A 16,567-nucleotide genomic window follows, 5' to 3' on the forward strand; every position below is an offset into this window, starting at 1 on the left:
TTTATCTGATGTAAGTATTTGTATTTTTAGCAGATTCCCATTCTTTTAGGTTTGACCATACTTGTAGAGGGAAGTAAGATACCAAAGGCACATTAAAACTCATAAATAAAAAAAAACTGACAACGCCATGATGGATTATGAAGAAAATGACAAACTGACAAACAATAATACACACAAAAAACAGCATCGAAAAAAAAGACTACATAATGTAAGCAAAACAAACCTACAAAAACATGTGGGTGATCTCAAGTGCCGTTGAAGGGTATATTCCATAACGGTCAACCAACTCGTGGTGGCGTCCGTAAAATTTAGGAAGTTATGATTTTTAACTTTATCATTTGGAAATATTGGTTTAAAAATGAAAAGGTCACAATTGGGAAGCTGAAATCATCACCACTGTTGTCGTACAGTTTTGGTTTTTACCGACCCTCATAGCCAATTTCTAGATATAAGTCTAAATCAAATGGCAAAATCAAAAGCTCAAACACATCAAACGAATTGATAAAAACTGTCATACAATGTATTCCTGACTTGGTACTGACATTTTTTTATGTAGAAAATGGCGGATTGAATCTGGCTTTATAGCGCTTAATCACTTCTACGACAGTCGCATCAAATTCCATTATATTGACAACGATGCGTGAACAAAACAAACTCACATAATGGGTATAAATGTCAAAATTAGGGGTACAGCAGTCAACATTGTGTTATAATCTTAATCACAATAAAACGAAAAAATAGTTAACAAAGAAGCACAAAAAGTCATTATATCAAATTTAACAACCTCATTCATTGCTTTCGTATTTTTAAAATTTTATTTATGTATGTTAAATCAACCCATAAGCATAAAGGATTGAAAGATTTTAAGTACTTGGACCGAATGGTTTAGATTAACATTAAGTCTGACGTATAATCGCACGTTTGACGTCAGAATGTAAACGTCACAGGGGTACAGACATAAAATAATTTTGTCGTTCAAAGTATGAAAATAATATAGTCTATAGTTTTCTAGGTATATCCTCTGCAGACTGTAAATTAGAAGTTTACCTAGTCCTCTTGCCGCTTTTCCATATGCCTTTTGTGTATATCTTCTAAAAAAGGGGCCACGTAAATATATATATATATGTGTATCAAAGAAAAACCATAGGACATATAGACAAATATTTAGCAAATATGAAAGATTAGAAAGGATTATGTAATATTCTAATTCACCTGCAATGTGCAACAAACACACATGTTATCACTCACTAGTATAACAGGTATAATACCAAATTTGTTTCGTTTTTAAATACTTTGATATTTAATCAATTTGCTTCTACTATAAAGCACATTAATTTTGTTTCACCTGTAGCTTTTAAATATAGATTTTGTAATGTAAGTCCCCAACCTTGACATTATTACAATCGTCTATGTTTAAACATCTGTTCACGTTTAATAAATAGAAATTCCATAATTTTAATTATCAAGCGAGGCTTTGTTTGAAAATAATCAAAGATTTAAATTCCTTTGAATGTATTATTGCAGTAACAAATACTTTAATATCATGAGGGAAACAACCCGGCTGTCATATTGTAAGGGGGGAAACGGTAACCCGGTCAATCAACCCGCTTCTTTTAATAGATTGACACATATCTGTTTCACCATTTTCTACGTTATAAATATTCAAACGTATTCTCGATAAAAACAAATACACTACTGGATTTGACAAATATAAGATATTAATCCGTTCACATTGAAGAAGTGATATTATTCAAATGTTTATATTTTTATAATATTCCGCAGATAGTGTTCACTTTAAAGTACATAATTGAATTTCATTAATTATCTCGTAGTATAATGACAAGGTAAGTCACTTAGTATTTTAAATGGGGGTACGGTACGTATAGTATCAATTATTTGAAACACAAAAATGTGTCGCTTACATCGAATGACAGTATTAGTCAGCGTCACCTTCTTTTAAAACACAACCTTGCTAACATTATTTACAGTAAGATATATTGTTTTACATTTTTGTTTCACTAATTAAACACAAATTTCTTTTAATTAATCCACATTTGAGAACAGCTTATTTCATTCAGACCTATCGAATCTATAGGCTCACTTATAAAGCATTGGTCAAGGAGAAATCAGGGGGGTTCCAATTAAATAGATTGAACTATCGGGATAAGTTCTACCGTATAACTATAAGACTCATATATTGGATAGAACTGTATAAACCTGTTGATATCTATATCACTAATGGAAAGCTGAATACTAAAATTTATGATAAAAGGGATGATTTTTCATTTCCTATCGTTAATTATCTGTTTTTAGATGGTGACGTTCCCTTGTCACCATCTTACGGTGTTTATATATCTCAACTTGTACGATTCGCTCGTGTATGTAACAATGTTTTAGATTTTAACGAGAGAAATTTATGTATTACTGAAAAATTATTACACCAGGGTTTTCGATATCACAAACTAGTCAAAACATTTACTAAATTTTATCATCGGTATACAGACATCATTCGTAAATATAGCTCAACATGCAGACTTCTAATACGTTCAGGTATTTCACATCCAATTTTTTATGGAAATATTCTTTATAAAGCACAAAGGTGTCAGTATTCACCTCAGAAACTTACAAAACCATTGAATAGACTTATTAAGAAGGGATATAATTACGATACTGTTGTCAAGTCATTAAAGAGTAGTCTGTTGTTATTTATGTATTATTGTCATTTTGTTTATTTTCTTTGGCTACATCTTCTGACATCAGACTCGGACTTCTCTTGAACTGAATTTTAATGTGCGTATTGTTATGCGTTTACTTTTCTACATTGGTTAGAGGTATAGGGGGAGGGTTGAGATCTCACAAACATGTTTAACCCCGCCGCATTTTTGCGCCTGTCCCAAGTCAGGAGCCTCTGGCCTTTGTTAGTCTTGTATTATTTTAATTTTAGTTTCTTGTGTACAATTTGGAAATTAGTATGGCGTTCATTATCACTGGACTAGTATATATTTGTTGAGGGGCCAGCTGAAGGACGCCTCCGGGTGCGGGAATTTCTCGCTACATTGAAGACCTGTTGGTGACCCTCTGCTGTTGTTTTTTAGTTGGTCGGGTTGTTGTCTCTTTGACACATTCCCCATTTCCATTCTCAATTTTATTTAAGGTAGAACTATCAGAATCAGTTTTACAGTAGAACGGTGAGAATCTGTAAAATGAAAAAAAGATCGTTCAGGTCCAGTAACAAAGGGTAGAACTATTAAAATCAGTTTTTTTTTACAGCAAGACTATCAGAAACGTTTATAGGTTAGAACTGTTTGCGCTATAATGTGAACTGCATGCACCAATGCTTTGGTATGTTTTGCTTTTTATCAATCTGAATTGTCTATCCCTTTTCAACTGTGTTTAATAGTTAACCTGTTCTTATAATCCACTTTTTCAGGAAAGTGAGATTTTCAAACAACGGCTTCTTCCTGATACATTCTGTTTTGTTCTGCCTCACTCAAATTGGTTTGCCCTTAATGCAGTGCTTCTTGTTTCAATTTGAAATTGTCAATTTACATCATACTTGTTTTTGGTTGCTGTTTTATAAATACATCAGGCCGTTCATTTTCTTTTCATTTGAATTGCTTTATGAGGGTCGTAATGGGGGTACCTTCCTAACGAATAACGGTAAAACTTCTTGCCAAATGACAAACGGTAATTTTTGGTGTATAACGAAAAATATACACTTTTGTGGCGATAAAAACAGCGAATGATTTTAACGAATCACGTCAATTTTTTTCCAAAAATGACAGTAATGATAATTATTTGAGACCTCTGTCGAATCACGATCAGGAAATTTTGACGAATCACGGTAAAATTTAACTAATTTGACGCTAACGGTAGCCAAAAATGACTGTTTGACGCATGAAATTAAAGGGCATTTCTACCCTCTTTTATATATTGTTATGTCTGGGCCATTTTAGAGTTTTCAATGTGGTGACGATTTTGTACATCACTGAAGGCATGATGACGCGTTATTAGGTTGTCTTATTAGTGATCACAATTCTATATTTTATACTTGTATATTCATAAGCTCACACAAGTACAAATTAAACTTATTGCAGTATACACATTAAACTATTCAAAAGACATTTTTAAAGATCGGTTTTATATCCACTAAATTAAATGCAACATTTTATCAAAGACAACACAAAATGCAACAGACCTGAGATGATCAAAGTCCTTTAAAGTAAGTAAAATAGCAAATCTATAATGTAGAAAAGTTTAATGTGCGGTGTCTAACCAATATCATTCTGAAGATACTGTTTTCTTTTATATGTTCGAAGTATGTAAGTAAAACGTGCTGTTATCAAATTATGTATCATGGATGGATACTTAACATTGCAAACAGCTAATTTGTACATGCATTTTACGGAGAAACTAAATACAATACCGAAAAGCTCATTAAACTAAAAACAATACATTTCGGAACACTTTAATTTAATTGGAAGGTGTGTGTGTGTGATGCAATTTGGTTGATATGTGGGCGAGTACACTAATTAATGCAACAAGTTTGAGACATAAGTTTGCATTTGAAATAAAAACAACACATTTTCTACTGATAAATGATAAAGTTGACACTCCCTCGATAAGAATTGATGAAACTTAATAATAGTGATGTGTGTTAGCATTGCTAGCCTTTGAAAAAATATATATTAGCGAATAAAAAAAAATATATTTAAAATATATTTAAAAAAATATATAAAAAATATTTAACGCATGCTCGTAGCCAAGTTACATTATAGAACTTCTATTTAGAACTTTATCAAGTTTATACGGCCTTTGAACTTTTTTATTTGAGCATCTCTCATGAGCCTTGTTAGACGGAAAAAGCGTCTGACGTACACAATTATCAGATGGTACCGTTAACAGTGATGTTATTTTAGGACAGACTGACATGATATCAAGTTATTGTTTTCACTTGTAGTTTGGATGATAAATTTGGTATATGGCCACGGTTTATTCCTTCAATGCCAACATCCTTTGATCTACCGACAATTTACCTGTAAAATTATGTTGGCGTTCGAGGAATAGGTGCAAGTAGTTATCACAACAAAAGTGCATGCTTATCAAAACAATTATACTAATTAAACAGAAACTTTAAGGTAAATTCTAGGTAGCTAAATCACATTCATATTGTAAAATTGTTGAAAATCATTTTTTGCTGTATCTGCTTAAACCAGTATGCTCTTCTCTAAAAATAAAACTTCGAAATTTATTGCATTACAATGTCTTTGGACTTGGATACTTTTTTCCAATTTTTCTATAGTTGTGTTTGGTGTCATATCCTTATGTTGAATTTCTCAAAACTTTGTATGAATGTTAGATTACTATGTTTTATTTTGTTCAGTTGTTCAGGATATTTTTCTTGGGTATAATAATACACCTTTTTTTATTTATTGTAAGTCATTTATAATATATTGTTCAGGTGTTTGTTATGTTGGCAATTCATCAGAATTCTTGTTACCCTATTTTATGGACTTGAAATTTTGTAGAGTTATATGGAGGATATTCTCATACTTTTTCATAGCATAAAAAGAAGAAAATTTCGAACAGTATTTATTTGTTTGTAGACAGAGAACGATGACCTATAGTTGTTTATTTCTGTGTCATTTTGGTCTCTTGTGGAGAGTGGTCTCATTGGCAATCATACCACATCTTCTATTTTTTAAATACAGAAAACAATACATATAACCTACTTATGGACTTGAAATTTTGTAGAGTTATATGGAGGATATTCTCATACTTTTTCATAGCATAAAAAGAAGAAAATTTCGAACAGTATTTATTTGTTTGTAGACAGAGAACGATGACCTATAGTTGTTTATTTCTGTGTCATTTTGGTCTCTTGTGGAGAGTGGTCTCATTGGCAATCATACCACATCTTCTATTTTTTAAATACAGAAAACAATACATATAACCTACTAAGTAAACATTGACAAAAAGCACAAATCTTCATATGTGATCTGATAATTATTGTTGAATATTTCCACATTTAAGAGTAAAGTTTAACTTATAGTACATACTAACTAATAAAATATTTAAAATGATATGGATTTAAATAAATATTTAATATCCTTTTTAGTTTGAAATAATTGTATTTAACTCGATTTTTTTGATTTTTTATAAAACATGTCTTATGTTAATAAACCTTTCATTTCCTAAATGATTTTTTTTTAATAAAAAGTAATAAAAAATGTTTTTATTTCTTTATTATTTTTTGAAAATTCATGATAATTTTAACCTCAAAATTTACTTTCTTCTTGTCAAAAAGTGATAAGATTTTATCAATTTCTCTAATTATTTTTTACATTTAAATACTTATAAAATGATTTAAATAGTTATGAAAACACCTATTGTTCTTATATAAACATTTATTAAAATATTTTTGTTGGCGTTCCAGGAATAGGTAACATATAAAATGTTGGCATTCGAGGAAGACACCATGGCCACTTATAGAGCACAATGATATGATATCATGTTATTGTTTTTACTTTTAGTTTGAATGATAAATTTGGTATATGGCCACTTATAGCAGTATAGAGCACAATGATATGAAATCAGGTTATTGTTTTCACTTGTAGTTTGGATGATAAATTTGGTATATGGCCACTTATAGAGTACAATGGATGGAGATATTTCCCTCTTCCTAGTATGGTTGGAGATGTTGGTAAAAGGTTACAGCAGATGAAAGATTTTAATTCAAGAGATGATGACGTCATCCTTGCTTCCTGTTATAAAGCAGGTTAAAAATCTTTAAGACTTAACAAACCGATGCATGGCATAATTAGATGTGTTCTTTAAAAGAAATAGCTAGATTGCTGTTAGCCTATCAAAATAACGTATAATAATGAAACATACATGCATTGTAATTATTATAATTTATAGAATTAAAGTAGAAAAAACTCACGTTTGCAATCACACAAACAATGTGGACTGATATAAAATTATACATAATAAGAAATGTCATGCATTACAATATCATAAAACCTGTAAGTATGTTAGTCAAATTTAATAGCTGAATACCGCCATGTGCCTGAACGGAGTCTCGAATCATGTCAATGGATATGTCAACATATATCTTAATGTGTAATGTCGTTGAGGACGTTTTTGTTGGTGCTTGCAAATTTTAAACGTTTTGAGTTTCAAATTTTGATATTCTGGAATGCTGCTAAGAAACAAAATGATAAAATTGTGGAATGATGATTAGAAGATATTTACCCTGTGATTTGAAAACTGTTAACATAGGTTATTGTAGCATTTATAATTGTTATACATTTATTTGCAGGAACACATTGGATACATGAAATAACTTCGATGCTTTTAAATCAGACAACAGAGTACAACACAAAGCACTGGACATCTCTAAATCTACAGTTAGAATGGCCAGAAGATTACAAATTCGCAGAAGCAATGTCGGAACAAAGACTTCTACAGACTCATCTACCATTTGAATGTCTGCCAACAGCACATATTAACAAAGGCGCCAAAATTATTTACGTGAGTCGAAACCCAAAAGACAGAGATGTGTCCATGTACAATTTTCTACATGGAAAAATAGGATGGCCTGACATGACATGGAATGAATACTTCGACAAATTTGTTTTAAATGGTATTTTGTTTTAAATATCTCTTTGTTATTTAATTTCCCTAAGTTTTAAACGGACAAATCATATTTTAGTATTTGCTATCACTGATTTTGGTCAGCATACAAACTATAAAAAAGTAACAGATGCAGCGAACATAACGAAGATTGGAGATTAAAAAAAGGATACTTTGTATATATCGACGGTAATAAAACTGTCATTCCAGTTAAAAATTAACATGTTCAAAAACGCAAATCCATCATATTTTTAATGTTTATTTACATATATGAACATAACCAAATAAACACTAGGATAAATAGAGGCAACAATAGTAAAGAAAAGTCACAACTCGAAGGAACTCTAAAATAGTAAGGTAGTTTCCATGATAAGTTATTTATTTTCAGCTAAACTAGTTGGTCATGTCGTACCGTACATTGCAATATGTTTAATCTTATTTTCCAGATGATATATATGGAGGTTGGTTTAATCATGCTAAGCAATATATAGATGCAATTAAACATAAAAAAGCAAACATATGCCAAGTTCTTTACGAGGATATGTGGTTGGTAAGTATTTCTTTTTTTCTGTGTAAGATCTTAATTTGATAAACACAATAAAAGTAAACTCGCGTGCTTATTTAGTACACTAGTGGGTTTTTTCTTTAACACAATACTTACGAGGGTTTCACCAGCCCAGTAGCCAGTACTTCGGTACTGGCATGAAAATACGGATTTTTTTGTTTTATTAAATTTGCTGTTACAAAATGTTAAAAATTATTAAAAATTAAGGAATGTATCTTCCTCATGCAAAGCTCTGATTCCTTTCACGGATTTTGCTATAATTTTTGGAACTTTTGGATTATAGCTCTTCATCTTTTATATAAGCTTTGGATTTTACATATTTTGGCCACAAGCAACACTGAAGAGACATGTATTGTCGAAATGCGCATTTGGTGCAGAAAAATTGGTACCGTTAATGTTATTACAAAGTATAATCTTGTACATAAACGGGGTTATCATTTATTACATAATACATGTATTGCAGCATTATTGCATAGAGTCAATTATACATAGATAGGTATACAACTTTTAAAATGACGTATTTGAGAACGTTTACCAATAATTATTTCGAAAACTAGAATAGATAGTTTAAACATATTTTAATGTTAAAAAATGACAAATGGATTAGAAACAAGTGTTTCGACTTGGTAAAGTCTTCTCCTATAATAGATAGACAAGTACATAGAAACTGTAAAAGCTATACATAAGGTCACAAATAACATGTTAGTTTAGAATATTCGTGAGTGGTTATTTTTGATTAACATAGATCAAAATGAGCAACACAGACCCTTTAAGAGCCTTTATTCGTTTCGTATTGACACTGACCTGCCGATACTCAGTCGTTTTCCTTCTTTCAAAATGTATATGTAGAAATATAGAAAACGAGTAATAAAACACTTGAAGTAAATCGTAACTGAGTGCAATAGACCACACGTCAATTATGCGCACCTTTCTGACGGCATTTATCAGATAGAGGGGATTGCCTGTATCCGTGCACCATGAACGTTCATCAAGCGTCTTAGTGATCGTCATTGTGCACAATAAACTAGAAATAATATTTGTTCTGTAGGTACCTAATCACAATTCCCTTATGAAAGCAGTGTTGAATATTAATTTCAAGAATTAAATTTGCCGAATAATTCGTGCAATATAGCATTCTCAATTTTCCAACCAATCGCTTAACAAAGGAACGGAAGTGACGCCACCCCTAAACGCACGAATGATGTTCACTAAAACCAACTCTACTTTTTACATTGAATCTTCAAGGCTCAAATATATAACATAACTTGTAATATATGTATTCCAGGATCCAATAAAACATACCACTAGACTCGCAGATTTTCTAGAGGTTCCATATGACGATACCTTCATAAAAGAAGTGGTAAAGAAATGTTCATTTCATGAATTGAAGAATAAGAAGATCGATATAACAGTTACAATACATCCAGAGGGAAAGTCTACATTGTTCCGAAAAGGTAATATACATCCAGAGGGAAAGTCTACATTGTTCCGAAAAGGTAATATACATCCAGAGGGAAAGTCTACATTGTTCCGAAAAGGTAATATACATCCAGAAGGAAAGTCTACATTGTTCCGAAAAGGCAATATACATCCAGAGGGAAAGTCTACATTGTTCCGAAAAGGTAATATACATCCAGAGGGAAAGTCTACATTGTTCCGAAAAGGTAATATACAATTACAATACATCCAGAGGGAAAGTCTACATTGTTCCGAAAAGATAATATACAATTACAATACATCCAGAGGGAAAGTCTACATTGTTCCGAAAAGGTAATATACAATTACAATGCATCCAGAGGGAAAGTCTACATTGTTCCGAAAAGGTAATATACAAAAGTAGAATGTTAAGCAAGCTACATAAAAGTAGGTTTAATCCACATTTTTGTACTTAAGAAAATACCTGTAACAATAGTTATTAAAGGTACCATGATTATAATTTAATACGCCAGACACGCATTTCGTCTACAAAAGACTCATCAGTGACACTCAGATCAAAATAGTTAAAAACCCAAACAAGTACAAATAATAAAGTTGAAGAGCATTGAGGATCAAAAATTTCAAAAAGTTGTGCCAAATAAGGCGAAAGTAATCTATTCATAGGATAAGAAAAACCTTAGTCTTTTTAGTTTTGTAACAGGAATAAGACAGTTGTTGTCCATACGTTTAATGTGTATGCGCTTTTGATTTTGCCATTTGATTAGAGACTTTCCGTTTTGAGTTTTCCTCGATGTTCAGTATTTTTGTGATTTTACTTTCTACAATGCTGCAGGAGTTTTTTAAATTGTATTTTCTATCAAATAAACTCATCATAGATACCAGAAATAAAATTACGCTAGACGCGCGTTTCGTCTACAAAAGACTCATCAGTGACGCTCAATCAAAAATGATATGAAAGGCCAAATAAAGTACGAAGTTGAAGAGCATTGAGGACCAAAAATTCCTAAAAGTTTTGCCAAATACAGCTGAGGCAATCTATTCCTGAGGAAGAAAAGCCTTAGTAAATGCATTTTGTATAAGTAAGTAATTTTATTGAAATAAAGTCCAAACATTGGACATGTCTTTATTTATTTACAATCTGATCAAAATACCGACCATTTGTTCACATTATCATTGTATATTTCCCATATGTCATTGAAGTTTATCATAATTCGTATACTTCATTCTTTTGGGATATACAACCTAACTTAAGAGTGCATTTCTTTCTAATACAAACGATGCAAACGGCTAAGCGCGCACATGTTTTGATCATTTCTTTCAAACATACGTTTGCAAAGTTTAAATAAACGTTGACCAACTATGCAAACAATAAAAGTGCGTCTGCAGTTTGTCGTTTGTCGTTTGTTAGTACGAACGCTATATTTGTTTCTTACTTCAACCTAATTAAACGAAGTATTTGTAAAAAGTCTGTTTACCAACAACATTTGCATGCATTATTGAAAGTTCAAACAGGGTTAGAAAAGACGTATTAAACGATGCATTTGTTTCTACTTTTGTAGAGTTTAGAAAACAACAACAAACGCGACACGACGTTTACAAAATTTTGGTTAGAAGGAAATGCGGCCTTATTCTAATTTAATTGAGTCGTTTTGAATGAGATGAATTAAAAGATACGTGTATTGTATTTGAAGCTTTGCGGACGTCTACCTGTAGATTTACTGATGCGTATCGGATACCGGTAAATGGATATTGGCGACAGTAAAACTATCTATTTTTTATCATTCTAGTATAACATCTTTTTTTCAGGAAAACTCGGTGACTGGAAAAACTGGTTTACGGTCTCGCAGAATGAACAATTTGATGCATTATATGAAAAAGAAATGAAGAACGTAGATGTTAACTTTGTTTTTGAACCTTCTGGTCAAATTTGATTTGTCTTAATTAAATATAACCAACATCATATATACGGTGGCCTATGGTTGTTAATTTCTGTGTCATTTTGGTCTCTTATGGACTGTTGTTTCATTGGCAATCGTACCACATCTTCTTTTTTTTTTTTATATCATATATATACTGGGGGGAGTTTATCCAAATAATCCTTTTTGTTATAATAAATCATATAGGTATAGCAATACTGTTTTTCTTGATTTGAATATTTAAGTCGTACATAGAAAATAGAATTGAAAGTTGAACCGTTGAATATGTCAAAGTGACAACAATCCGACCAAAGAGCAAGAAACATTGAAACTTCATTGTTAAAACTTAATTTTCGTTAGTTTGTGTTCTGTTTTGAAGCGTAAATTCATATGACGCCAGCATGAAAAATGTTGTAGTTGATTTTAATTTCACAAATGCGCCAACATAAACTTTGTTGTTTTATTGATTGTGTAGATAAACTCATCATAGATACCAGGACTTAATTTAGTATATATGCCAGACGCGCGTTTCGTCTACAAAAGACTCATCAGTGACGCTCGAATCCAAAAAAGTTAAAAAAGCCAAATAAAATACGAAGTTGAAGGGCATTGAGAACCAAAATTCCTAAAAGTTTTGCCAAATACAGCTAAGGTGATCTATGCCTGAGGTAGAAAAGCCTTAGTATTTCAAAAAAATCTAATTTTTTTATAGTACATGCACTATATAGTGTGCAATTTTTTCGATCAAGTACAAATTAAAACTATAAATACAAAGGTAGTGAAATGAAACACCACTGTTAGGATCTTTTAGGAATCGCAGGACCCACCTGCAACAGGAACGCCCAAGACCGAAAACCCTTTCACTGGATAATAAAATACTGAGTCATACCAGGTAGTACATCGCAAAAAGACGAGACGTTCTTTGATATAACCTTGGGTCAATTAAGACTTTGTACCTTTATTTGTGACATTTTTACCTATTATGTCTGTTTGTTTTGTTCACACATCATTATCAATATTATTAAATTTGATTCGACTGTCGTACAAGTGAGAGGTTTATCACTATAAAACCAGGTTCAATCCACCATTTTCTACATTTGAAAATGCCTGTACCAAGTCAGGAATATGACAGTTCTTGTTCATTCGTTTTTGATGCGTTTTGTTATTTGATCTTGCCATGTGATTATGGACTTTCCGAAATGATTTTCCCCTACGTTCAGTATTTTTGTGATTTTACTTTTTTTCTGTTATCAGAAAGCGAGGACGTTAAATAAAAAAATTGGAAACAGCACGTGCACTGACGCTTCAATACCGTTACAGTTGAACAATAGACATTCAATATGCGGGACCTGTTGAAGCATTGTTGCTAGGTGATGAAATGTTGAATTTCAAAATTGAAATCATCTCGTTTCAACTTATTACTGAACTTTTCTTATTCTTGTAACAGCAATGTTTCTTTAAATATATGTTAATACCAAACAGATCAAAGTAGCTAGATCGGTTAATTTCACATACTAGTACATATATATTGATCATGTTCTTTCCTTTACTAATTCTTTAAACCTTTCTGTTCCCATGTTATATCAGGAGACCTCAACATCGTTCGTGACCGAGAGATAAAATTATTTTTAGCGGTAGCACGAACGGACACCAAACGGAGGAAAAAATAAGTTTTCCGTTGACAAAACTGTTATCTGTTAGGAGTCCGTTGATGTACTGACCAAATAAAACGGTTGCGAAACGAATAAATAACGGGCACACACAGGATATGCAAAGTACAAAAAACGGAAACGTACCGGACAGAACGGAGGCTGAACGTACATCCAACGGACAAGTACCGCATAAAACGGACATCTAACGGAGGCCTACCGGATGAAACGGATAAACAAGATGTGCGGAAAGATTAAAGGCGACAATGATTATACATGTAAATCGCAGAAATATTCAAAAAGTTTCCATGTAACTGGTTTTGGTTTGTTCTTCAAAATTCCGCCTATATGGGTATGTTCTGGCCTGAATAAGAGCTGATTGATAGTGAAGACGTGTTCTTATTCTGAGATCAATAATGAATGATGAGCATTCATGACACTCAAAAATCTAACATGCCAATTATTGGCATTTCTGACTCGAAATTTTTGATTGGCATGTATCCGTTTCACATCCGTTCATCGTCTGTTGTATCCATTATACGTCCGGTAGAAGTCCGTTTCACAAACGGTTAAAACCCGTTTTATCCATTAAACGTACCGGATGTACAATGGACACTACATTCGTTGAACGTCCTTTCAAAATTTTTAACATGCTCAAAATTTTCCATCGGACAGAACAGACGTCAACGGATAAGATGGACACTGAACGGACATGAAACGTTAAGGTGTGACCGGGGCTTCAAGAACCTAAATATCGTCCTCAGTCAATTCTTAAATGGAGTGAGTGTCGTAACATCATCCACGACTCACTCCATCCTTACTGCTTTAAATGGATACAACGAAAAAAAGTTGAATAGAAATCTTTAGATTCTTTCTTTTTTATTCGGTAAGGAACATGGATGATATAAGTATTATGTGTCCGGACTGATAAGGCTGCTAGAAATATCATTATTGTTTGACGTAAATTTTACATTGAGGTACTTAAAAAGGAGGTCACCAATCCACCAACATTCCAATCGACTCCATTTTAGGAAAATGACATCTGTTACAGTAACAAACATACACTTTTAGCTACCTCTTTACAAGCAGAACTAACTACAATGACAGTTCCAACTATATGTACTGGCTTCCGAAGCTGCACAGAACTCCTTACAAATATAGATTTATTTCGTCATCAAGAAATTGTTCCACTACTAAACTATCTATTATACTTATAGCTAGTACACTTGGTTCAATCACATACTTGGTAATATTTTTTTTCAAATATGGCCTTTGAAAATAGTGAAATTATTTACTTTAGGAGTGTAAAAGAAAAGTAATCGTTGTGGAAGTACTTGATAAATTGCATACTTATATAAGTGATTTCGAATCTGTTCAAATTTTGATTTCCTTACCCTATGGACCACTTTGCCTAAAATAATTCACACACCTGATTAAATGGGCATTTAAAAAGTCGAAATGCGAATACACATGTTCAATCTCTTTTAGATGATTTTTTAGTAACAACAAACAAAAGAACTATGTCAATTGGACCTGTTTTGACACTATAACTGCCTTTGAATTTTTATTATAAACATTTTTGTTCTCTATGGAGATTCCGTAAAATGTAAAATTATCGGAATTTTCGTGGGAACTAACTGTGCACCACTTATTGGGGATCTGTTTCTGTATTGTTACGAGTTACAATTTATGACTAAAATCAGCAAAGACCCATCGAAACAACATCTGATTTAAAATTCAATAACACTTTTTATTCAGATAATATATTGGCTTTCAATAATGACGACTTCAGTATGTACATGTACACTAAAGAGATTTGCCTACCGACTGAGGACCACCTCCGGGTGCGGGTTTTTTTCTCTCGCTGCGTTGAAGACCTTCGGTTGTTGTCTGCTCGTTGGTCGTTTTTTTTTTTTGTCTCTTTGGCATGTTCCCCATTTCCAATCTCAATTTCATTTCTGATTTGGTCCCTTTAATATACCGGTATCCTCTTGAACTGGAATCGTGACTGGAGCGGGCCCCCTCTTAGGTCAGTCAGTGGGCCCCCACTTATGAAAATGTCTGTATCCGCCACTGATCATTATGCAGAATAATGAAAACAATTGTAGAAACATGCACGTGAATTTGTTTTAGTTGATATTCATAGAAACAAAACTGTTTTGAATTAAACATTTGAATAAATTATGAATTCAAAGTAAGTTGTTGCAGAATTATGCAAACAATGGTAAAACTGTGCACTTGAATTAAAGCCTTAAATATTCGTGACCACGAAAAATCATGCAAGAAGTTGTAAAACTATGTACTTGAACTTAAGCCATGAATAATCATGCAAGGAGTTGTAAAACTGTGTACTTGAACTTAAGCCATGAATAATCATGCAAGGAGTTGTAAAACGGTGTACTTGAACTTAAGCCATGAATAATCATGCAAAGAGTTGTAAAACTGCGCACTTAATTAAAAGCCATGCATAATCATGCAAGAAGTTGTAAAACTGTGTACTTGAATTTAGGCCATGCGTAATCATGCAAGAAGCTGTAAAACTATGCACTTAAATTAAAGCCATGCATAATCATGCAAGAAATTGTAAATTTATGCACTTGAATTTCAGCCTTGAATAATCATGCAAGAAGTTGTTAAACTATGCACTTGAATTTAGGCTATGAGTAATTGTAAAACTATGCACTTAAATTAAAGCCATGCATAATCATGCAATAAATTGTAAAACTGTGCACTTGAATTAAAGCCTTGAATAATCATGCAAGAAGTTGTAAAACTATGCACTTGAATTTAGGTTATCAGTAATCATGCAAGAAGTTGTAAAACTATGCACATGAATTAAAGCCATGCATAATCATACAAGAAGTTGTAAAACTATGCACTTGAATTTAAGCTACGAATAAGCATGCAATAAGTTGTAAAACTGTGCACTTGAATTTAAGCCTTGAATAATCATGCAAGAAGTTGTTAAACTATACACTTGAATTTAGGCTATGAGTAATTGTAAAACTATGCACTTAAATTAAAGCCATGCATAATCATGCAAGAAATTGTAAAACTGTGTACTTGAATTAAAGCCTTGAATAATCATGCAAGAAGTTGTAAAACTATTCACTTGAATTTAGGTTATCAGTAATCATGCAAGAAGTTGTAAAACTATGCACTTGAATTAAAGCCATGCATAATCATACAAGAAGTTGTAAAACTATGCACTTGAATTTAAGCTACGAATAAGCATGCAATAAGTTGTAAAACTGTGCACTTGAATTTAAGCCATGAATGATCATGCAAGAAGTTGTAAAACTGTGCACATAAAATAAAGCCAGGCATAATCATGCCAGAGGCTGTAAAACTGTGCACTTGAAATA

At 32.2% G+C, this 16,567-nt stretch overlaps 1 protein-coding gene across 1 annotated transcript; it reads left to right on the top strand.

Annotated features, from left to right (window-relative positions):
- Window positions 1-1,623: 1,623 nt before the first annotated feature.
- LOC139496224 (sulfotransferase 1C4-like) lies at window positions 1,624-11,765 on the top strand. The gene is made up of 6 exons (XM_071284704.1): window positions 1,624-1,844; window positions 6,618-6,778; window positions 7,322-7,645; window positions 8,082-8,185; window positions 9,486-9,654; window positions 11,444-11,765. Exons 1-6 carry the CDS (start codon window positions 1,837-1,839, stop codon window positions 11,566-11,568), a joined length of 891 nt encoding a protein of 296 aa, XP_071140805.1. The 5' UTR covers window positions 1,624-1,836; the 3' UTR covers window positions 11,569-11,765.
- The last annotated feature ends 4,802 nt before the right edge of the window (window positions 11,766-16,567 follow it).

The sequence above is a fragment of the Mytilus edulis genome, chromosome 11 (genome assembly GCF_963676685.1).
Source record: "Mytilus edulis chromosome 11, xbMytEdul2.2, whole genome shotgun sequence".
Classification (NCBI taxonomy): domain Eukaryota; kingdom Metazoa; phylum Mollusca; class Bivalvia; order Mytilida; family Mytilidae; genus Mytilus; species Mytilus edulis.